Raw genomic sequence first — 24015 nt, forward strand, 5'->3', positions numbered from 1 at the left:
CAAAAAACCAGCTTCTAGTTTCATTGATACGTTCTACTATATCTCTGGTTTCTCCCTCATTGATCTCAGCTCTAATCTTGATGATTTCCCTTCTTATGTGTGGAGTTGGTTTGATTTGTTGTTGATCCTCCAGTTCTTTAAGGTGTAGAGACAGCTGGTGTGTTCTGGATTTTTCAATTTTTTTGAGCAAGGCTTGGATGGCTATATATTTTCCCCTTAGGACCACCTTTGCTGTATCCCATAGGTTTTGGACCGAAGTGTCTTCATTCTCATTGGTTTCCATGAATTGTTTCAGTTCTTCTTTGATCTCCTGGTTGATCCAAGCATTCTTAAGCAAGGTGGTCTTTAGCTTCCAGGTGTTTGAGTTCCTTCGGAACTTTTCCTTGTGATTGAGCTCCAGTTTCAAAGCATTGTGATCTGAGAATATGCAGGGAATAATCTCAGTCTTTTGGTATCGGCTGAGTCCTGATTTGTGACCCAGTATGTGGTCTATTCTGGAGAAGGTTCCGTGTGCACTTGAGAAGAATGAGTATTCTGCTGTTTTAGGGTGGAATGTTCTGTATATATCTATGAGGTCCATCTGGTCCAATGTGTCATTCAATGCTCTTGTTTCTTTATTGAGTTTCTGCTTCGATGATCTGTCTAATTCTGAAAGAGGCGTGTTAAGATCTCCTACGATTAGTGTATTCATATCAATATGACTCTTTATCTTGATTAACAGTTTTCTTAAGTAATTGGCTGCTCCCATATTGGGAGCATAGATATTTACAATTGTTAGATCATCTTGGTGGATAGTCCCTTTAAGGATTATGTAGTGTCCTTCTGTATCTCTGACTACAGTCTTTAGTTTGAAGTCTAATTTATCTGAGAATCGCTACCCCAGCCTTCTTTTGAGTCCCATTGGCATGAAAGATGCTTCTCCACCCCTTCACTTTCAGTCTGTGTGTATCTCTAGGTTCAAAATGGGTCTCTTGTAGACAGCATATGGATGGGTCCTGTCGTTTTATCCAATCTGCAACCCTGTGCCGTTTTATGGGTGCATTTAGGCCATTCACATTGAGAGTGATTATTGATAGATACGTTTTTATTGACATCGAGTTACCTTTGAAGTCTTTCTTTCTGTAGACTGTCTCTATATTTCTGTTCAATGCTATTCTTGGGATTTTTCCTCTTTTATAGAACCCCCCCCTTAATATTTCCTGCAGTATCGGCTTGGTGGTTGCATAGTCTTTTAAGCCTTGCTGGTCTTGGAAACTCTTTATCTCTCCATCCATTTTGAATGTCAGTCTTGCTGGATAAAGTATTCTTGGCTGCATGTTCTTCTCATTTAGTGTCCTGAATATATCTTGGCCAGCCTCTTCTGGCTTGCCAGGTCTCTGTGGACAGGTCTGACGTTATTCTGATGGGTTTCCCTCTGTAAGTAAGGAGCCTCTTTGCCCTGGCGGCTTTCAGGAGATTATACCTACAATTATAATTTCTCAATTTGACTATCAGGTGTTGTGATTTTTTTTGGAGTGTATAATCTTGGGTGGAGACCATTCAGCCTCTAGTACATGAACGCTGGTTTCATTCGCGAGATTCAGAAAATTTTCATGAAGGACTTGTTCCACGATATCTTCTAGATTTCTTTCTTTCTCCTCCCCTTCAGGAATTCCAATAATTCTGACGTTGGAACGCTTCATGGCATCATTTATTTCCCTGATTCTGCTTTCGTGGGATCTAAGCTGTTTGTTCCAGGCTTCCTCCTTATTCTTTCTCTCTATCTGTTTGTCTTCCAGATCACTAATTCTGTCTTCTATCTCAGTTACCCTAGCTTTGAGAGAGTTTAGATTAGATTGGAACTCATTGAGAGCATTGTGGACCTCCTCCCTGGTAGCTTTAAGCTCCGCCCTAACATTGTGAACATCCTGTCTGGTCGCTTTCAGTTCAGCCCTAATCAGTTCTGTTTGGTCATCCATGGCTTTCTCCAACCTAGCTATTGCCTGGATAATTGTTAGCCTGAATTCTCTTTCCGACATATTGTCTATGTTGATAGCCGTTAGCTCTGTTGCAGAAGGTCCATCCTCTGTATTTTTCTTCTGTTGGGCATTCCTCCTCCTAGTCATTTTGGTGAGAGAAGACTGAACAGATGTAGCTGGATGTATCAACTCTGGTGCAGTCAAGGTGCACCCTGGAACACTTCCTGATCTCCGTCTCAGAGAGAAGCCTCAGTCTGGGTGCAGAAGCTGAATAAATTCCCCCTTGGACGCTGGCAGTGCAGGTTCCAAGTTGCAGACCCTGGGGGCGCAGGATCTTTTGCTCGTCCCCAAAGCCAAGGCAGTGGCGGCTGTCTGGGAGCTCCTGACCGCCAGAGAGGTTCCAAGCAGCGATCGCACACTGAGATTTTGCTGCCGGCCCGGGCTGGGAGTGCCCGGCTTGCGCGCACCTCTTTTCAGAGGCGGCTGTGGGTCGGGCGCGCGTCTGGGGCACTGAGAATGGGGCGCTGGTCCGTAAGCCACAGGCTGGGCTTTTGCGCGCCTCTGTCCGGGGAAGAGTTTCGCGCGCGCGTGCGGCTTAGACTTTGAAACAATGGCGCAGGTCAAGAAGCGCCCCCGGGCCTTAGTAACCCAGGAGAGCTCGGGGAACGTGCGCACGCATCTCAAGCTTTGTGGTAGGGCTGGCACACGTTCTGCAGACCGGCGTGGCTCCCATCCCCTCACAGGAGCCGGAACCCACGCGCTCTGGGGCGCGCTGGCGGCTTAGGGACCAGGAGCTGGTTTCGCCGCCGCACTTTCTCTGCCTCCGCGCCGGGGAGGCCGTCTGGGACCGGGGACTTAACCCCCTGTCCCTAGCTGCCCCGATTCCCACAATTTCCCCCCGCAATCCTTTGCTCTTTTGCAGTGCTTTCAACCAGTCTCCAAGTTAATGCTGGTCCCCAGACGCAGGGCACTCTCGCTCGTATTGGGGTATTACTTTCCCACCGGTCGCCACTGGTGGCTCCCTCCCCCTTTTGTTTATCTTCCGATATCAGTCCGCCGTTCCCATTCTGCTTTACCTGCTCACTGGCGTCTTCTGCCCCTGTAGAGATCCAGACGTGTATAATTCTGATCTCAGGCTGATTTCATGGGTGATCGGAGTTCTTTGGTAGGTAATCAGCTCACTTTGGGGTACCAGCTGAAAAGACGCCTCTTCCTAGTACCCCACCATCTTGTCCCCCCCACAGCCCATGCGTTTTTGACCCAGCAATTCTCACAGTTGATCAGGTAGGACATGGTATATATGCACAATGATAGATGTGCAAAGAGATTCATTGCAAGTATCGTTTCTTTTTTTTTTAAGCATCTTCATTGAAATAAAATCCACATACTGTAAAATTCAGCCCTTTAAAAAGTGCGGTTCAGTGGGCATTTAGTATGTGTTCATAGTTATGCAACCATCACCACTATCATCCTAAGAAGAAGTCCCACACTCAGCAGTCATTGCTCATCCTCTTCCTACCCAGTCCTCAGCAACCATTCTGTAGGTCTTTCTCTCTGTTCTGAACATTTCATATAAATTTCACATGCAGTATGTGGTCCTTTGTGACTGGCTTCTTTAACTTAGCATAATATTTTCAGGCTTACTCCCTATTGTGGCATGTGTCAGTCGCCTCATTCTTTTTATTGCTGAATAATATTCCATTGTGTGGTTACACATTTTAAAAAATATATTCATCAGTTGATGGATATTTGAGATGTTTCCCCCTCCTTTTTTTTTCTTTGTTTACCTATTATGAATAAGGCTAATGTGAACATTTGCATGTAAGTTTTTGCATGGACATGTCTTTCCATTCTTCTTGGCTATGTACCTAGCAATGGAACTGGTCAGTCATACAGTCATTCTGCTTAATTTTGTGGGGAACTGCCAAACTCTTCTCCAAAGTACCTGTGCCATATTACATTCCTGATCATAATGAATGAGAGTTCCATTTGCTCCACATTCTTTGTAGGACATCTTGTCTATTGTTTTGGTTATGGACATCCTAGTGGGTATAAAGTCATATCTGCTGTGATTTTGATTTGCATTTCCCTAATGACTAATGATTTTGAGCATCTTTCCATGTGCCTGCTGGCCATTTATATATCTTCTTTGAAGAAAAATCTTTTGCCTATTTTTATATTGGATTATTTGTCACTCTATTATTGAATTATTAGGTTTCTTTATATATCCTAGATAGTTTCTTTATCAAAATGGTTTGCAAATATTTTCTCCCAGTGTCTGAGTTTGCTTTTCACCTTCTTGGTGGTGTCCTTGGAGGCACAAAGTTCTACATTTTGATATAGTCTACTTTTTTTCCCTTTTGTTGCTTGTACTTTTGCTGTCATATCTAAGAAATCATTGCTTAATCCAAAGTCATAAAAATCTAACTCCTATGTTTTCTTCGAGAGTTTCATAGTTATAACTTAGATTTAGGCCTATGATCCATCTTAGGAGAGGTTTTTGTGTGGCTTCAGATAGGAGTCCACCTTCATTTCTTTGTATGTGGATATTGAATTATGCCAACACTGTTGAAAAGACCATTGTTTCTCCACTTAATATTCTTAGCAACTTTGCTTTTAAAAAGTCAATAAAGGGGTGCCTGGGTGGCTCAGTGGGTTAAGCCGCTGCCTTCGGCTCAGGTCATGATCTCAGGGTCTTGGGATCGAGTCCCACATCGGGCTCTCTGCTCAGCAGGGGGCCTGCTTCCCTTCCCCTCTCTCTGCCTGCCTCTCTGCCTACTGTGATCTCTCTCTGTCAAATAAATAAATAAAATCTTAAAAAAATAAAATAAAATAAAAAGTCAATAAAGGATTTATTTATAGATTCTCAATTATATTCCATTAATAAATATGTCTCTCCTGGGGTTGGTGAGTAGCTCAGTTGGTTGAGCATCCAGCTCTTGATTTCAGCTTAGGTCATGATCTCAGGGTCATGAGGTGGACTTCTTGCATCAGGCTCCACACTTAGCATGGAGTCTGCTTGTCCCTCTCCTTCTGCTTCTTCTTTCTTTCTCTCAAATACATAAAATCTTTTTTAAAAAATGTTTCTTTATGCCAGTACCACATTGTCCTCATTATTATATCTGGATAGAAAACTTTAAAATGAGTGTCAGTTCTCCAGTTTTATTCCTTTTAAATATTATTTTGTCTTTTCTGGGTCCCTTGCATTTCCTTATGAATTTCAGGATCAACTTGTCATTTTTGGCAAAAAAAAAAGCTGAAATTTTTATGTAGACCATATTGAATATGGAAATCAGTTTCTAAAATATTCCCACTTTAACATTAAATCTTGCAGTCAGTGAACATAGAGTGTCTTTCCATTTATTTAGCTCTTCTTTAATATCTTTCAGTAACATTTTATAGTTTTTGGTGTAGAAATCTTGCACATCTTTTGTGAAGGTTATCCCTAAGTATTCTTTGCCATTCTTTGATGCTATTTCATTTAAAGGGTTGTCTTAATTTCATTTTGAACTGTTCAACTCTAATGGCTCAAGCCTCATATCTTACAACCTTGCTGAACCTATTTTAATATATATACCTTAGCATTTTTCTATATGTAAGATCTTGACATCTGCAAATAGAGAGGTTTTTACTTTTCCTTTTTAATTTGGATCCATTTAAAAATCTTTCTTGTCTGATCAATGTGGAAAGGACTTCCAGTGCAATGCTAAATAGAAGTACCAGGAGTGGACATTCTTGTCTTTTTCCTGATTTTAGGGGGAAATCATTAAAGTATTTCACCATTAAGTCTGATGTTAGCTGTGGGTTTTTTGTAAGTGCTGTTTATCAGGTGGAGGAAGTTCTCTGTATTCTTTGTTGAGTGTTTTTATCATGAAAGGGTATAAAATTTTTTCAAATACTCTCCCTGAACCTATTAAAATGATTTTGGGGTTTTTGTTTTTTTTATATAGATTAAATTGATTTGTTTTTATGTGTCTAAAACTAACCTTGAATTCCTGAGATAAATCTTATTTGATCATGGTATATAATCCTTTTTATATGTTGCTGGGTTAGGTTGCTACTATTTTGTTAGTTTTGTGTGCATATTCGTACATAAGATAGCATTGTTTCTAACAGTAAAAGATTTGAAACAACTTAAGTGTACCTCAGCAAGTGAGTAATTATGTAAGCTACAATTTAAATGAAAAATTAAGTAGACCTACGCACACTCACATGGATAGATCTCCCAAGATATGTTATGTTACAAAAAGTATAATATAGTACACTATGACTAAATATAATGTTTCTCTTAATGCATATGTAAAACATGGACAAATATAAATATTCTTAGTTTCTATGGATATGTGTATATAAATAAAATACATGAATGAATATACATCAGACAAATAGTGGCAGTTTTCACAGGGAGTGGAGTGGGATTAAGAGGACTTGAAATTTACCTATATTATAAAATTCTTAGGAGAAAACATACATGTATATTTAAATTTAAAATACATAAAATTTTACAAAAATAAAAATAAATTCACTGATACACATAAGCCTGTGTCCTAACAATTAAAAGTCATGCTAGCCGATGACACTCTCCTGTTCTTCCTTATTGCTCAAACCTACTAAAAGCAGCTGGTACAATTAGAATTTGTATCACTAAAAATTAGTAATTTGGAAAGAAAATCAGAACAGGAACCATCACTGCACTAGGAAAGAGATAAAAAGACAACAAATACCAGCAAAAAAAATGCCAGGGAGAAGGTGAAAATTGTGACCAAATATTACTGCCATAAATTCTAAAAACTGGTTAAACAATAGCCTCAATAAAACAAGAACTCATAGCTAAGATAAAAGAACTCAGCAAAGATATAGTGAAGCAACAGAGGGAGATGAAATGTGATTTGGTAGAGCTATGGAAAGATGTCAAGGATGAACATGAATCCATCACAGAAACCAAATCCACATGGAAACAAAGGATAGTAATATTGCTGAGAATACAAAAAGGAACATAGAGGACAAGACTGACAAAAATGAGCAGGGCAAAATGGAAATGAACAAAGAATCCAAAGGGTAAGAGATCAAATGAACACCATAGCAGAAAATCAGGCATAATTTGGTGTCCCCAAAAAAGAAAACCAAACAAATCAGAAAAATGGATATTTAAGTACGGTAATAATATAGTGTCATATCCCAGGAAAAAAATTCTACTAAACTATGATTAGCCTAATAGTTATCAGATTTTAAAGGTAAGACTCTCATAAGCATTCAGTCTAGAGTTTAGGTAATCTAATAAAAACATTAGATTGGCCTCAGTCTTTTCCTCACTGACATTCAGTGGAACAACTCATAATAGTGGGCTTAGAGGAAGAAAGTGTGATCTAAGAATTTTATACCCATCAAACTGACATTCAAGTATAAGAACAACAAATGATAATTTTTACTGTATTGCATTTCAGAAAATGTAATTCCCAAAGCCCATCTCAAAGAGCACAAACTTGAGGCAAGTAAGAATTCATTGAAGAAACTGGCAGAGGGACACAGTGAAAACTAAATTAAGTTTTAGGACTGAGACTAAAAAACATGCATGAATTATTTTAGCAAAAGATAAATCTTAAAAATAGATACAGTGTAGGATTCATATAATAAAAGTAGAAAGTAAGATGTAAGGAAGTGAAGCCCAGAGTAATTATGCTGATTTCCTCATCTTTTACTATCCGGGGATTAAAATACTTCACTTACCAGCTGACAAACCATATAATAGAAATGTAAATACAATTAAAGGTTAACAGAAAAATATCAGAATAAAAAAGAAATAACAGTTAGCTAAAATGTATTGGTGAAGGAAAGACAAAGTAAGATACTGACCCACCCCCCATGTTAGCCATGAGCAGTGTGATTACAGTTCAAATGTCCTGAGGTCTTCAGATTGTTTGGGAAAAAAAAATATGACGATTTCAGCAAAGCTTCAATATCTTTTCATAACAAAAGCTTCAATATCTCTTCATAACAAAAGCTCTTAACTAGGATGAATGGGAACTTCCTTAACCTGATATTTTATATCAGTCACCTTAACACAACAGACATCATTTTCAGTGGGAAAACTTTGGAGGCATTCTTGGGAACATCATGCATAAGGCAAGGATGCCACAGTCTATTGTTGCACACAACATGGTTTTGTAAGTTCCCACAACAATGGTGAAGGAGAAGAAATTAAAGCCGTAACGATTAGAACGGAAGAAACAAAACCATCATAGGAGCAGATGTTTCGATTAGCTTTATAGGAACCCGGCCAAAATAAACACATTATAAATAATAAAAGTGTTAGAAAGGTAGCTAAGTATAGGATATATCTTATGAGAGACACATCCTTTTTACTATAATCTTTTGTAACTTGAATTTTGTACCTTGGGCACATACTGCCTAGCAAAACTCTATTTTAAAGTAGTCCCTGATCTTTTAAAACTCTATACAATATCCTATTCATGTAAAATGATGTATGTATTTTTATATGCATTAATAGATGCCGAAAAGGCTAGTCACCAAAATTTTACTTTTTTAGGGGGTAATTTCTGTAGTGCAATGTGTTCATTCTGGGGTTTTTTTTTTCCCCCCTTCTGTGGTTTGAATTATCATGAACTATTTTTATAGTAAAAATAAGGCTAGTTTTACTGTGAGAAAATGAGGAAATAAACCAAACTCTCAAAAATAGATATTACCGTAATCTCTATGTAGTTGGGCTTGAAATCTCTCCTTTTTAATGCTCCCCTGCTGACTCTGATGATCACATTTAGGAACCACAGGGGAAGGTTTCATAATCTAATTTGGGATCCTCATCTAAATTGCTGAAGCAAACACATATAATCCTTGTCTAAAACCCAGATGAAAATCAAAACAAAATGATCACCAGCCTGTATTTCAAAATCACACCATAGGGCTGGGCTCATTTAGTGACCCAGTTAACCAGGCAGCAGCCAGGGCCTGACCTCCTGCCCGGCAGCCTCCGCCCTACCCTCCTTGAATCTTCATTATCCCCCACTGTCTGGGCACATATGGGGTCAGAGGATGGGCAGGGGAAGGCCCGTTTTAGTTGGAAAACTATAGTTGGAAATACTCAAGAAGACAGACAAAAGACTGCACTGGGAGAGTTGCAGAGATGCCCAGAGGTCAGCGGAAGCAGGAAATGGCCAACAGTGTGTTAAGGAGTGGTGTTGCCACTGGGCAAGGAGCTTAGCTTCTGCTATCATTCCATGAATTGGGGGACAGCTCAGAGTACAGTAAAGCCCAAGGAACCTCCAGTAGATAGAGTGGCCAGGGGCAGGCTGCCTCTGTGCTCCAGGGAGGGGCTGTTCCTGCAGGATTCCAGGCTGTCTCAGTCGGCTAGGGCCCCGTCACTAAGTACCACGGTCCCCAAGTACCGCAAACTGACTGGCATAAACAATAGACTGTTGCTGTCCCATGGCTCGGGGAGCTACAAGGCCAAGATCAAGGTGTGGGCAGGGTTGCTTCCTTTGGAATGCTGGAAGGAAGAATCTGCTTCATGCATCTCCCCTAGCCTCTGGTGGCTTGCTGGGTGTCTTGGGTGTTGCTTTGCTTATAGAAGCATCTTGAGCAGGGAGCCTAATGCAGGGCTTGATCCCAGGACCCTGGGATTGTGACCTGAGCTGAAGGCAGAGGCTTAACAACAAGCCACCCAGGCGCCCCCTAGAAGCATCGCCCTGATCTCCGCTTCCTGCTTCCTATGGAGTTCTGTATACCTGTCTGCATCTGAACTCCCCCTTTGTAGAAGATGCAGTGCCCATTCTATTCCAGCAGGATCTCATCTTAAGGAATCACACCTGCAAAGACCCATTTTCCAAATCAGGTGACACGGTGAGGTAGTGGGGATTAGGACTTCAACATAAGAATGGGGGTGGGTGGGGGAAGACGCAGTTCAACTCTCCATACACACAAATGGTTCTTTCTGGAATTTGGGCAGCCCAGAGGTTCTGGCCATAGAAGAATGCTCCGTGTTAGTTGACTTGATTTTTTAGAGCTGGACCAGCAGCAGGCTCTGAAATCACCATAAGGGTGGGGGCGGGGAGGGTCAGGTGGATTGGGGGGGCGGTTCTACATGCACCTCTGATGGGGGGTGGAGGTGTGCTTCACCTTCCTGTTATCTGCCACCACAGGTTATATCGAAGCTACCATCATTCCAGCAGGAGCCCGGAGGATTCGCGTGGTGGAGGATAAACCCGCCCACAGTTTTCTGGGTAAAAAAAAAGAATCTAACTCATGATTTATGTTCTGAGATTTGGGTCATCAGGCTGATTACGTGGTCCACCATCATTCTCCCAGGCTGTGGGTGTTACATTCATATCCAAGGTCTAATGATAGAAATAATCACAGTGGACCACATGATGCCATCCCAGTTGGCTAAAGTACAGCCATCCCCAAGAGGATGGGGCAGGGGAGAGGGGATCAGTAGGAAGGAAACAAGGAATTGGGATTGTGAAAGTCCCCCAAAATCACCCCAGAAGAATCCAGAGCAGCCTTTGCCTGCATAGCATGGGCACATTGCCCGGCTACTGATAGCTCTGGGGATGGTTTCATAGCTGGGAAAAAAGAGTTATAGTCCTAGAGCTAATGGAACCACAAAAAAACACTGGTTTTCACTAAGTTCTGTGTACCCCAAATTCCTTCTGGCCAACTCTATTGACTTCAGGCACAAATGCCTGTGTCTTTCTGTCAAAAGATGGGGTTCCATTCCAGGTTGGTCTTCACTGCCTTCAGCAGAACCATACTTCAAGCCCTAAGAATTGTTCAGTTGAACCCCTTCTTAGGCATTGAAGCCTCTCTTGGTGTATCCTAAGCTTAACAGCCAGCCTTTCCATTGGTCCTTGCAAATATCTGCCTGGTACTTGAGTACTTGTGTGTTGAGTACTTCGTGTTCTTTATGCTGTTAGGGGAACAAAAGAGATGCTCAGCCTTCCTCCTGTATTTCTGTCTTGGGTTGGATTTCAGACTGGAGGTGGCTGATCTCTTACCCAGGTATCCTTCTCCTGGGCTTCCTTTTTTTACTATCTCCTCAGTCTGTGTTGCAAGGTTCTATTTGAGATTGACAAGAATATACAAGATATGATCTCTCTCTCTCTCTCTCTTTCTCTCTGATTTCAAACTTAAGAATTAAGTTGTTTTAGCTGAAACAAAGTTATTCATGAAATTCTTTCATTTCAACTTTTATCACTGACTTAAAAAAAAAAAATTACATCTTGGTCCATGTTCCTGCCTTTGTAGATACAGAAGGCTCTAAGTCTTTCTTCGAAATAGTCCCTACCTGAGAAACTGAAAGTCTGGGGTGCCTGGGTAGCTATTAGTTAAGTGTCTGCCTTGCGCTCAGGTAATGATCCCAGGGTCCTGGGATCAAGTCCCACATCGGGCTCCCTGCTCAGGGGGGAGTCTGCTTCTCCCTCCCCCTCTCTTCCTCCCCTTGCTCATGCCCACAGGTGCTCCTTCTTCCTCTCTCAAATAAAATCTCTTTTAAAAAAGAAAGTCTGATTAGACAGACATAAAACAAACCTATAGTAGGCAAGTTTAAAATGAAGACCACCATCCTATAAGAACTGCTTGCAAAAACCGAGTTAATCCTCACGCACATGCCTTGGAGAGAGGCAGGAGTGGGGCCAGGAGCTCTTGTTCCTGAGTGCCCACACCAGGGCTCACCAGCCAGCAACCTCCTGGGGTCCCTACTGTGTCCCAGGCAACCCTGTCCCCTCTTCTGCAGCTTTGACTTCTGCCATTTGCCCTACCTCCTTGAGGCCACTGCTGCTCCTGCTTCCAGGGTAGGACCTTACCGTCCCTTAGGGTGACACCCACATGGGTCTCATCAGCCCCTGTGACTTTGCGACCCTCCAAGCATGGCCACTTTCCCAGTCTAGCCTGGCACCCTTCTCTGCAGTTGCCCCAGCTGTCCCTGCAGATAGAACGATGCTTATGCACACTTTTAAGGTAGCCTTGTGCTGCTCTTGGCAGTTCCTGCAGAGCCGTGGCCCTTTTTACTAAATTCCCAAAGAGCCCATCCCCTCCTCACCAGCATTTGCTTTGGAAGCCCAATCGCCTAGTGGCACCCTTTCCAGCTGGTACATCAGCCCTCACCTACCTGGAAGAATTTCTGCCCCTTGGGGGGCATCAGGCGTTGGAGGATGGCAGACATTGCCTTTGACTTGATCTCAGTATCCCAGGAGCAAGCCCCATTCCACGGTCAGTGGCGTGGTTCTTCCATCAAAGCAGCAGCAATCGAGTCCCTCAGCTTCTGGTCCTGGCTTCTGAGACTTCCCAGCACCATTCTGGCCTCTGACCCAGCCCCAGATATCCCTCAAAAGTAGGAAAGTTATCTGTACTTCCCTGCAACAAGACAAGAAGGACAGAAGGGTGTCAGAATCCTTTAGATTGCTCAGCTTAGTAAAAATGAACTTCTCCCCGGAGCCTGTGTTAGGGCCATCTAACTAGTGAGTGCTGCCAGTGGTGGGGACTAGCTCTCCGGTTGGTTCCTCTCAGCTCCTGGAATCAGCAGGCCATGTGTGGGGATGACATGAACATCAGTGTTTGGGGTTCCCAGGCCTTGAGCCCAGCCCTGTTCTGCAGACCTGATTCCTCACTGCCCCAAAAGCATGGGAAAATTATTGCTTTGCCTCTTTCACTGAGGACAAGACGGAGGCTCCAAGGGTTCATTCAGGAGCCTGTGTATACTCGTCATATCCTCTGGGGCTGTGGCCATTTACAAGCCTCCTCGAGTCGCCCTGATGTGTCTGGTCATCACCAGATATCAGCGGGGGCAGGGGAGGGGGCATCTTTACCCAGAGAACACGTGTTACACTCGCACATTGCTTTTCCTTCTTTGTGTGGACCTTGAGGTGGCAAACCTCCATCCCAAGGAGATGGGTTCCATGTCTCAGAACAACATCCCCAGAAGCGCTGGACCTCCAAGGGAGCTTAGAGCCAACTTTGGTCTTCTTATCTTATTCCTGTGTTTTTAAATCCTAGGAGTCCAGGGCTGGGTGTGGGGGTGCAGGCAAATCTGAAGGTGGTCCACGCGCCTGATGTTTCTAAAATTAATTCAAACAAGCCCTGTTTCCACTCGGGGCTGGGTGCTTTGGAAGCCAACCCAATGTAACTCTGAATTACTCTCTCACATTTGCCGGGAGCCGTTCCTGCAGAATTTCACCCCACCTACCTTCAGCCCACGCTGCCTGGCTCTCTGCAGCAAGGCACCTGGCACAGGAAATGCCTCTGCAGTTTGTGTCCACAGCTGAGAACAGAGCTGGCAGAGCTCCAAGTGGAAATACAAGGAACTGACGGGATGCCAGGATTAGAAGTAGGTTGACTGTGGGTCAAGTCTTCCAGTGGAATCCAAGAGGGAGAAAGACAGAAAGAAGCCCAACTTCTGCACAACTCCTCACAAGAGGAGGGCCTGCGGATGGGGTCGGACCTCTCTAATGCACCTCCAGCAGCTGTAAGGAGCTGTTCCACTCTCCCCCACCCCCAGCTCTCCAAAATGGCTCAGGATCTTTTCCCATAGTGCCTAGATGTCCAAGGACAATGTGTAGTTGTCCACAGGGAGAAAGAGGGCCCCAGGAGAGAAATGGACATTTGCCATCACACCTCATATTATGGGCCTTTCCTTAATGGAATGGTTTTGTTCTGCCACAGTAGCAAGAGAGAGCCTGTTTGTGCCCATCTTCATCGCTCCAAAAGTCTCTCCAGCTGCTGAGAGGATCCTCATGGCTTCTAACCCAAATACATGGAAGCAAGCACTGCTCTATTTTGGATGGTGGCTTAAAACATCCAGCCTCTGACCCAGACAGAACCAGCAAAGCAAAAAATTTTCCTCCCCTGCAAATCCAAACTTCAGACAACACAGATCAAATCAAGTCGCTGAATCTTTCCCTTTGTTCATCACTTTATTATTTGCCTGTCAAATCAAAGCATGTGTAATCCTTTTAATAGCCCCTGTTTGAACTTCTGGACCTAAAACTCTTAATTTCAATGCAGGCTAACCTCAACCTGCTTACAGACACAGGGGGGCTTGGCTAGACCCTTGATGCCACAGGAATGAGAAGGACGGGAACTTGTAGGGCCCGAAACTTAACTCTGGGGCCTTCTTTCAGAAAACGAATGCAGCATTATGTCCAAGGCCTTGGAAAGCACTCCTGCAAGGGGCCTGGGCGCTCCCACCCCACCGGCTCTCAAACACCCCAATGCCAGTGAGCTAGGGGATGATCAGTGTTCCCACTGGCTGGAGCTGACCCAGCCCCACGACATAGGTTTCCCATCAGACTCCACACCATACCTGTGTATTTGCTATTAATAACGATTTTGATGTTCACAGATTCTCTGAGGCTGCTGTCCCACCCTTCTGAAGGACTTGCAGGTGCTAAATTCCCATCTTAGCAGGAAGTCCCGGTGTCACCAGTGGACCCCAGCACCTTGCAATTTTGTGACTGTTGCTGACTAGATTCCTTACCAAGTCAATAGGTTAGAAGCGATCACCTTGCTTCTCGGAATTGCTGAGCCCCGATGTTGAACCCTGTGCTTTCCCTCCCGTTGTAAAATTCATCAAGGACTGACAGCATCACCGAATTGTCCTGAGGAAGGGGTGCCAAGTGGCTATCATAAAGCCACGTTGGAGGCACCCGGCTGGCTCAGTAGAGCATGCAACTCTTGATCTCAGGATTGTGAGTTCAAGCCCCATGCTGGGTGTAGAGACGACTGAAAGTCGTGATTGCAGTGCCTAGAAGCTGTCATGAAGGTGGCCATACTCAGAGTTGATTCTTTCTAGGGCCCTGTGGACCCGCCCACACCCCCAGAGCTGTGGTAGAGTCAGCAGCTCCAGCCCAGCCCCTTCAAAGCAAAGCCAGGAGCTTTGTGAACTCATGGGGGAGGGGGGGCACCACAGCAGCCACGTGTGACTTGGAGGAGCTCTGCATTCACCACGGTCACACAGACTGCTTGAAATCTGCCCTGCTTGGGGGGGTTGCATTTACAGACCCTGTAAATCTAGGCTGCTTTCCCCAGTGAGCTGGGTAGCAGTGCTGCACCGTCTGACGCGTTCTCCCCCCATTCAGCACTGACCTTGTTCTGTCCTAGCTGGCCAGCCACAGCCTGCCACTCTCACATCGCCTCCTCCTCTTCCTTGACCTACTCCTCCCAGGCCGCCCCAGACCCACCCTGCAGACCACCTCGTGCAGTGTCTCCTCCACCTGCCCGTCTCAACCCTTCCCGCTACTGACAGGTACATCCCTGCTCTGGCGATCACAGGCTGACATGTCCCGAGTCCCAGCCGGCAGTCCATCTGGCCACTGGATCAGCCACAGCCAGTGCCTCTGCCGACAGAAGCAGGGCTCCTCAGGCTGGCCCGCACACTTCTACATGCTGCTTCTGCGGGTGGTTTGAGAATCGTCTCCGGGTGCCCCTCCTGCACTTTGGCTAGTCCTTCCCAGTCTTAACCCTCCAGATGTTTGACTTCTGGCATGGAGGTAGGGTAGCTTTCAGTGTCACTTGAAAGTGCATTACACAAAGGGCCTAGGAGATGCACAGACAAGGTCGAGTAAGAAGGAGCCACCTCATCCTAGGCATTAGTGCCGGACAGGAGCAGAAGCCCAGGAGACAGTTTAAGGCCTAGATAGCCTTCTACATCTTGGGGTATGACACTTATGCTGCTAAGGATCCTAGAGTGGTTTCTAGGAGTCCATACTAGTAATCTTCTTTCCCAACCTGCCCTACCCCTATCACATGGTTGGTATTTTAAAAAACAAAAACAAACCTTAAAAAGACACATGTGAGAGCCAAACTGTTCTCAGTTGGTATCAGCTTCAGGTACTGCTGGATCCAGGGGCTTAAAATGATGTCATGGGAAACTGTGTCCCTCTCTACGCTGGCACCGCTGTCCTCTCAGTTGACTTTAATCTGGGTGCCTCTTCCCAGGTGCTGGTAATCCAGATTTACTTTAAGTCTCCGGGCAATCCTATAGAAAGTTGCTTCTTCCCAACGTGAATGGAAGCCTTAGAACTCACAGTCCAGGGTTGGGGGATGGCCCCATGCCTGGAATGGGGATGAGTTTGGAGTCAGATAGAGGATAAACATACCCCCAAAGGAAACTCTGGGCTGTTGTTACTTGGAGATAGAGACAGCCAGCACACCATTCTCAGCAGCCATAACAGGAGAACAAGGCCAGGGCCGCAACTCTTAAGCCCAAGGCCCCAGCCCAGGCACTGAGTCAGGGAGTCAGCTGGTGCATGTGGGTGGCCAGTGGCAAGGAGAGCTGCCCCTCCAGAGTGTTGGAAATAGGTTCTATGGGGTGAATCAAGCATCGTAGTGGTCCACATATAAAGAAACTAAAGAAACTGCCCATCTCTCTAACTCCAAGTTCTGGGTGGGGGAGGAGGGTCTCAACATGCTTGCGTCTCTCACCCCGATAATAGGAACAATGAGACTTTTCTTCCCTTCTCCATCCTTTAGAGCCACTCTTCATCTTGCCTCCCCTTCCCAGCCAGACTTCTAGGGGAAAAAATTGCTTCAACTCCCACTTGCTTCTCCACACAGAGCGGTGTTCACAGGAAGAGCTCTCATGGCCGCCAGGTCAAGATCCACAGTCCATGACTGCCAGGCACTCCCAGGCCACCCTCCTCCCTGCTTTTCTTCCAGAAAGTCTTCCCCGTATGTCCCTGTCCCTGTCCCCCCACACTGATGCAGACCCTGAACTCCCCTCTGCCACAGAGCCTATGAAACTCTACCGTGTTTATCTGTTTTCTCACCTGTCTCCCTTCCAAATGTGGAGTTCCCCGAGGGCAAGAGCTTTGTCCTCAACACCCAGTGAGGAGGCCCTGACTGGTGGTGTTGGCGGGGTTGTGGAGAGGGGAGGCATGTGTCTGCCACTCCCTGTGCTTCCCCAACTTGTTGTCTCTGGGACCGTTCCTCAAGGACCCTGGCCCCTCACTGTGTTCATCTGCCACTCCCTACCAGCCTGCACTGATTTCTGAAACCAAATTTACGTGTGTGTGTGCAAGAAACAATTCTCCAAGCCTACAGAGAAGTAGAAAGAACAGTCTCTGAGTTTCGTTACAAAAAGGGTATATGGAATGCGAGACCCTGCGGCATTTGGAGCCTGGAATGTGTTCTCTCCAAAAACAAGTATGACACTTGCATATTTTTGTATTTGTCGCAAAACTCTAGATGGAGGCTGTAACCTAAAGAATAATGCCAGAGTAGTAAGAGTGCTGAGCTCGGTATGTTTAGGTTCAGGTTGTCCAGTCTTTGTAGCTGTGTGACTTTAGGCAGGTAACTTAACCTCTCCATGCCCCTATTTCCTCATCTGTGACATGGGGGAAATAATGCTTTCCGTCGGAGAGTTGTTGGGAAGAGTAAATGGGTAGAAGTATGCGTGGGGGCTAAATCTAAGAATGTGCCTCTCGAAGGTGGCTGGTAGGTTTTGGCTGAGGAAGGGATAAAGGAGCAGAGATTGTGTGTACTCTTACATTTCCCCTTCTCTCTTGTAGCCAGGAAATTTCAGTAGCAGGTAGAATTTCTTGAAGGGAAATGTTCAATTCCAAGAGGTAGAGCCTTCTCTTTTCTAAGCTTTCCCTGGAGTCCTGTAACCCTCAACCGCTCACTCTACACAACCACCCTGGGTATGAAATCCTGACTGGAAGTCGCTCTACTGGAAAGCAACTCTTCCTGCTTCTTTCCTAGTTTCTCTTGGCAGTTCCTAGAAGCGAGGAGTCGTGACCATGCATCTCCTCCATGCACGCCAGGACAGTCTGGCAGGGTGAGAGCAAGCAGGGGAACCATCGTATCCTAGAGACAGGGAAGCAGAGGCCCAGCATCCCCCAGATGCTGGTGGCCTGACCAGGACCAGGTCCAACAAGGTCCTGACTCAGCCTTGGGGCTCATGAATTGAGGACTAACAGAAACCCCTTTTTGTTTTCAGCTCTCATCATCCAAAACCGGTATTAAATGTGGGTGTTTTATTTCTCGCCTTGGGAAGCAGAGAAGAGGGAAGGGGTGGAACTGATTTCACTGATTGTGGACGAAGCAGTATCTCAGAGCGATTGGAAGCATCTGGGGCATGGGCAGGGAGTAGGGTGGGGGTGTCCAGCTACACTTGGGAAGAGAGGGACGGGGAGCACCCAGGATGTCCTGGGAGTTTCATCGTTTGGGTGACGGAAGACTTGTTCTCAACCTGCTGTCGTTTGTGACCTTCTCCCAAATGCCAGAGTACATTTTAGTTCTTGTCATTCTTAAATAACAAAATGAAACCAAAACCAACAACAACAGCAACAGTAAAACAGAATTTCACTGCAGAATGTTCTAGTCGTGAGAACAACATGACTCCAAACCTAGGCAAGGGGACATAAGAAAGTCACTGTCTGCACTCAGATAATCAATATATATCTTGTGTGGAAAACCAGATTTTTTACTCTGGCCAACCAGCAAAGTGTTGATTTTGTTTCTTCTAACACATTCTCTACCCAGTGGAGGGGTGAGCCAGCAGAGTGTGAACCCGAGTACCATGGAGCCCTACCCTCGAGGCATCATCCGAACCCTACTGTCCCATATGTGGTCAGCTCAGGTTCCCTAACTCTACCATTTAATAGACCATTTCTTGGAAGAGCCCCCACTTTATGACTGTCGGGCTCTCAAGTCCTTAAGAAAAGCTGGATCAGGCTGTCAAAAGCCCCAGGTAGGTAACGGTTAAATGAATTGACGAATTTTGCTGAAGCAGCAAACCCATCTCTGTGGCCTTGGACACATTAAAATAGAATTCATCCATCAGGCAGAAGACCCTCTACCCTTGAAGTTTAGTAAAATGTGGTTGGGCTGTGCTTGTCTCCATCCTCTGGCGTTCTGTCGCACAGGGTCCTGCAAATCTTGAGCTGTTTGCCCTCTGTGAGCGAGACTTCTGTTCTCAGCATCCAGAAAGCCCACCTTCTATCACTGCAGACCCCCTCTTATATCCTGTAGAGGCAGAGAGGAAGATCTCCAACCTACCCTTCAGGACACCCAGATTCCCCTGAAAAGGCCAACTGACGCTCCTTGATCCCATGATGTTTTCTTTTCTTCCTAGCTCTGAAAGATACCAATAAGAGATCCATCAACAGCGATTGGAAGATAGAGCTCCCCGGAGAGTACCAGATTGCGGGCACAACCGTGCGCTACGTTAGAAGGGGTCTGTGGGAGAAGATTTCGGCCAAGGGACCAACCAAGATCCCACTGCATCTGATGGTAACTTGCTGTGCTCTTGCCTTTGCCCTGAGCCCGAGGCTCCAAGGGGTCTGCCAGTTCCCTTCCTCCCTGGGGGTGCCGAGGAGAGGCGCTCGCCTGGCTCCTGGTGGGTTTCCTGCCACCTGCTGCTCGAGCCTCCCTCTCTCCTGGTCTTCTCTTATCTCATCCCTTTCGCCACATGCCTGAGAATTTTCTCCTGCCCAGACTCTACCCTGACTCTTCACTGGCAGAGCTGCCTTCTTTTTCAAAAGGAACAGCCTCCAGGAAGGAAATACTTGGCCATGTGACAGCCAGGGAGAGACTTGGCCCCACTCAGAGTCTCTGCTTTTATATCAGATGGCACAGGTCCGCCCCACAGTTTGTGTATCCACACTGGAAACTACCTTTTGGAAATGAACTGTTTGACTCCATTTCCAAACCAGCATCACTCAGATTTTCCAGACTCGGCTCTGCCCCAGGCATTTGGGCATCAGGAGAGGGAGAACCAGGTTCCACAGGAAGATCGGCCCCTGGGTGGTGTCATGGAACCTGGCAGTCAGGCCAGGTTGGGGCCACCTTGTCTTGCCCGTTGTCTCAGGGCAGGGGGACCCCATGCACATGACTTCTAATAGCTCATAATTATTGATTCCATGTCTCTTTCCAAAGCACGGGTTCCGTGACCATTTGTGTGTCTGTAACCAAAGCACATTTTGTCCTCTGTGCTTCCGGAGTCTCCTCTTGGAGATTCTTGGAAATTCTTTTTTTTTTTTTTCCCCCTCCGTTAATTTGTCATCTCTGGCAACCTGCAGCCATTCAAGGTCAGGCAATCTCCTGAGGAGACTGGCTCTGCCCACGAGCACCCAGCGGCCCGACAGGCATGCCCATGCCGGCCCTGCCCCCCAGCCCACAATGAGAGAGCAAAGGGAACTGGTCTCCATGCCCGGCTTCAGCTATCCAGAAACCTGTGTCTGCCACAGTCAGCCCACTAAATCCACTGCAGAGTTGGTTCCGCACGTCCCCAGCCCCCCACGACCCATCCGCAAGCCATTGCCCTGTGATGAGATTCCATCCTAGTCTAAGGCATTGGGACAAATCCTCCTGTCCTGATTTAAAAGGGGTTCAAGAGGAAGCGTAAGATAAAAAAGATAAGACCCTGCAGCCATGTCCCCTGTTGGCTCGTGAATTGTTTTTCTCTAACAAACCCTAAGATCGGGGTGTATTTCCCTCTCTTGCCCAAAGCTTTCACAAACCACGAGGGAATCGTCTGCCCATGAAAGCAAACGTACAGCCCAGATTCATTCAGACTGTGCCTCAGAAACTAAATAAACTCAGCCCAAGTCCCAGCCCTCTTTAACATTAATCACTTTTCTCTCTTGAAATATGATTAGTTCAGGATTTTAAATCTAGAAATAAGAGTGCCCCTCTGCCTCTACAGAGGCATCTGTTGTCCCCAAACTGGGGTGTGTACATGGCTTGCGGGGTCAGGAGCCCCCACAGAGTCACAGGGACCTGCATTTGAAACCAATTACACACTCACACACACAAATTATACATGGCTGCAAAATTGCATGAAATTGGTTTCATATGGATTCTTGATTCACCAGTCCTATTCCCATACTGAGATAATAAAAATATTTTAAGGAGGGTTTTTTTGTTTTTTTTTTTTAAACTGGAGGCATTTTTCCAAGTGTATCACTGCAAGCCTGTTCCTTGGAGAAGTGGATGTTTATGCGGTTCAGGCTGCCCTTAGCACCTCACCCCTACCCTGCAACTCAAGCCCTTTAGAGGGCTGGGAGATTCTCAGGGGCAGCAGGGGGACCTCCCCAGGTCAAGGCAGGTGGAGCACACTCTTCCAGGCCTCAAAGTAAACTGGATAGCTGCCTTGACCCAGGAATGCCCACTGGTCCCAAGTCTAGCCTGACAACCCGTCACCTCCAGCCACACTCTGACAGGGCCAAACAGGGCAGGCCATCCATCTGCCCACTCGCCAGGATTTCAGACCCAAGCACCCCAGGCTGCAGGATGGCTCCCCACCCCCTCACTCTCAGCTTTAGGCCTTGAGCCAGGCCCCTGCCACCCTGTGGGCATCACCGTCCTAGCTCCCATGGCGGCAAGAAGGCTCAGTCACCCCTGGACTCCTCCGCAGAAGTCCCCAAGGTTCCTTTGTTGTGGGGCTGTGTTTGCCGTTAAGCCTGCCTTACATGCAGCAATGGCTGATGCTGGGGGACGGAAAACTGATGTTCATTTTCAAAGGACGAGAGTAACCCTCCCTGTTCAGATGCCTGTTTTAGGTCAAAACCACATATTTGTGTCTCTCTTGCCTGCAAGGGCAGCTTCGTGGCTGAGTATGCGGGAACAGGTTCTTCGTCTGCATAGAGCAGCTCTCCCTGTGAGAACCCACAAATGTGCTCCTCCAAAGTCCTTGTCGAAATGGGTTCTCTCCCCAGCAGGAGAGCGCAGGGCTCCCTGCTGAGGGTCCACATACCCTACTGCCCCAGTTGAGTTTCTGAGGAACCTGAGTCCGAAATAAGGGAGCGCCCCTAGACTGAACCAGTCTTGAAACCCAGAAAAGACCTGCTTACTCTGGTAGAGAGAGCTGGCCACAGTGTGGCTTCGTTCACCAATTCTGCAAGCTTGTAGACTTCTGCTCCATTTCAAAATGGCCTTTGATCTTTGCTGCTGATCCAGGTGCTGTTATTTCATGACCAAAATTATGGAATCCATTATGAGTACACCGTTCCTGTCAACTACACTGCAGAAAATCAGAGTGAACCCGAGAAACCCCAGGACTCTTTGTTCCTCTGGACCCACAGCGGCTGGGAAGGGTGCAGTGTGCAATGCGGAGGAGGTGAGCCACCGGGGTCATGGGCCTGTTGGGTCAGGTGTGGGGTCTTGCCAGAGGAGGGCGTGAACCCAGGGCACTCTGTGACCGGTGTGCAGGGTGTGGGAAAGGCTGGCCATGTCACCTCTTTCCGCAGGAACTTACCCACGCCCCACTGCAGTTCTCTCTGCAAAACACTCCCTCAGTCCTCCACACTCCTGCGCCCACACAGCTGCTCTGCCTGTGGTACAGGGCCCTCGACCTCTGCCCTGAGTGGAGGTTTAGCCCCTGTACAGGTCCATTGCAAGTATGACAGGTGAGTGACCCTGGGGATGAACAGAACAGACCTCCACCTGTTACTGTTTGGTGGAGGGCCCCCCAGATGTTTTGCCCCCAAATACTCTTTCCTCTTTGCCACAGGTACCCCACTATAGGACACAGTAGAAAGGAAGGGCCCCACGAGTCCAGGGAGACATTCCAAGCATGCCGCCATGTTTTAGCCAATGACTTACCCCCTCTATGCTAAAATTTCCTCGTCTCTAAAACAGAGGGATCCACCCCTATGCCCACTGCAGGGATGAGACCACCATGCTAAAAATCAGTATCAGCAAAGGCACTGTCTTCATTACTGGGAGGTTTAGGGAGCACAGGAGGAAGCCATTCACAACAATTAGCTAGAAGCCCTTTTGTATTTTGTCACCCTGACAGGATATATGGCCAGTTCTCAGGAGGTGAGACACAGAGTGGGTGGGTTTTGATGGGCACAGAGTTAGGATGGAAGGTTCACCTGGACTCTGGAATGCCAACCCAGAGAGTGACTTGGCCCCATCAATACCCATTCCTGCATGGTCGCTGACCACCTAGATGATGTTTGTCAGATACCAGTATGTAGAGTATGTAAAGGATCGTTTTTGATTTAAGTGACTTGTCCCATTTTTCTTGGGTAAGAATTACAGCTATAAAGCCATTGGGCCATCAGACTCTGCTGGAGTCAGCTGTGAATTCCCTCCCTTTCCTGCACATCTTGGCTCACTGTCCTCGCTGCTTGTTCTTAGCCTGTTCCTCAGGCATCCCTGGCAGTCAGCACAGCCCCAGGATCCTCTGTCACCCCTGTCCTTGTCCCTGTCCCTCAGCTGTCCCCCTGTGCCCATGGCCCTCCAGCCTCCAAAGGCAGCACCTCCCATATCCCTGACTGCCAGACTTTTCCTCCTGGACAACTTACAAACTAAGCATGTCCCAGACAGAGCAGTTAGCAGGCTCCCTTTGGCTGGAGGGCCGGAGAGTGCTGTTCTCCTTCTGTCACTGTCAGCCCAGCGGCATTCCTGTGGGACACCAGTGACTTCCAGATTGTCCAGTGACAACTGATGACTCACCATTGTCAGACCTGCAATCAGAGTTGAACCGTGGCTTGAGGTAGCCCCGTGCTGCTTATGCTCATGCAAGGCTGCTGCTGCAGGCAGTCAGAGCTGATGGTATTGTTCAGGATTCTGCAGGAGGCAGATTGAGTGAGGAATCTGGGGTCCAAAGAGTTGTGCCTGACATCCTCTTATTCTTATATTGCTACACTCCCCAAATAATCATAAAAGTAGAAGGTAACTAACATGAGTGCTAACCCTGACTGGGCTCTGTTCTAAACACACTCTGTGTATCAGTTAGTTTTAACTGTCCCTGAAGCACCCTAAGGCACAGGAAGGTTAAGTGGACCAGCCTGGTGAGGAAACTGAGGCACAGAATCATGGCGGCTAGCTGTTGATCCTGTGATCATTATGCCAGTGATGGAGACAAGTTTGAGCCCAGACAACCTGGCTCTTGAAGCTACCCTCCTAGCTCCCATTCATCCTTCTCCCTGGCAAAGCCATGGCCAAGCCATGTGTAGGATGCTTTGGGGAAACCCAGGGAATGGCTACCCCCATCTGGGGTAACCAGTTAATGACGTCCCCAAATGCAGGTGATGCCGAGGACATGTAGCCGTTGGCCAGCTAAACAAATTCTCAGACTAGCTCTAGACTGCCC

General features: G+C 46.6%; 1 protein-coding gene across 1 annotated transcript in view; it reads left to right on the forward strand.

Moving 5' to 3' along the window:
* Nucleotides 1–24015, forward strand: part of ADAMTS17 (ADAM metallopeptidase with thrombospondin type 1 motif 17) — a 271748-nt gene that overhangs the window by 181729 nt on the left and 66004 nt on the right. Inside the window, exons 13-15 of the mRNA XM_044230904.1 lie at nt 10115–10195; nt 19045–19202; nt 21870–22029. Of these exons, the coding sequence (XP_044086839.1) occupies nt 10115–10195; nt 19045–19202; nt 21870–22029 (399 nt within the window). The remainder of the gene's footprint in view (nt 1–10114; nt 10196–19044; nt 19203–21869; nt 22030–24015) is intronic.

The sequence above is a fragment of the Neovison vison genome, chromosome 13 (assembly GCF_020171115.1).
Source record: "Neovison vison isolate M4711 chromosome 13, ASM_NN_V1, whole genome shotgun sequence".
Classification (NCBI taxonomy): Eukaryota; Metazoa; Chordata; class Mammalia; order Carnivora; family Mustelidae; genus Neogale; species Neogale vison.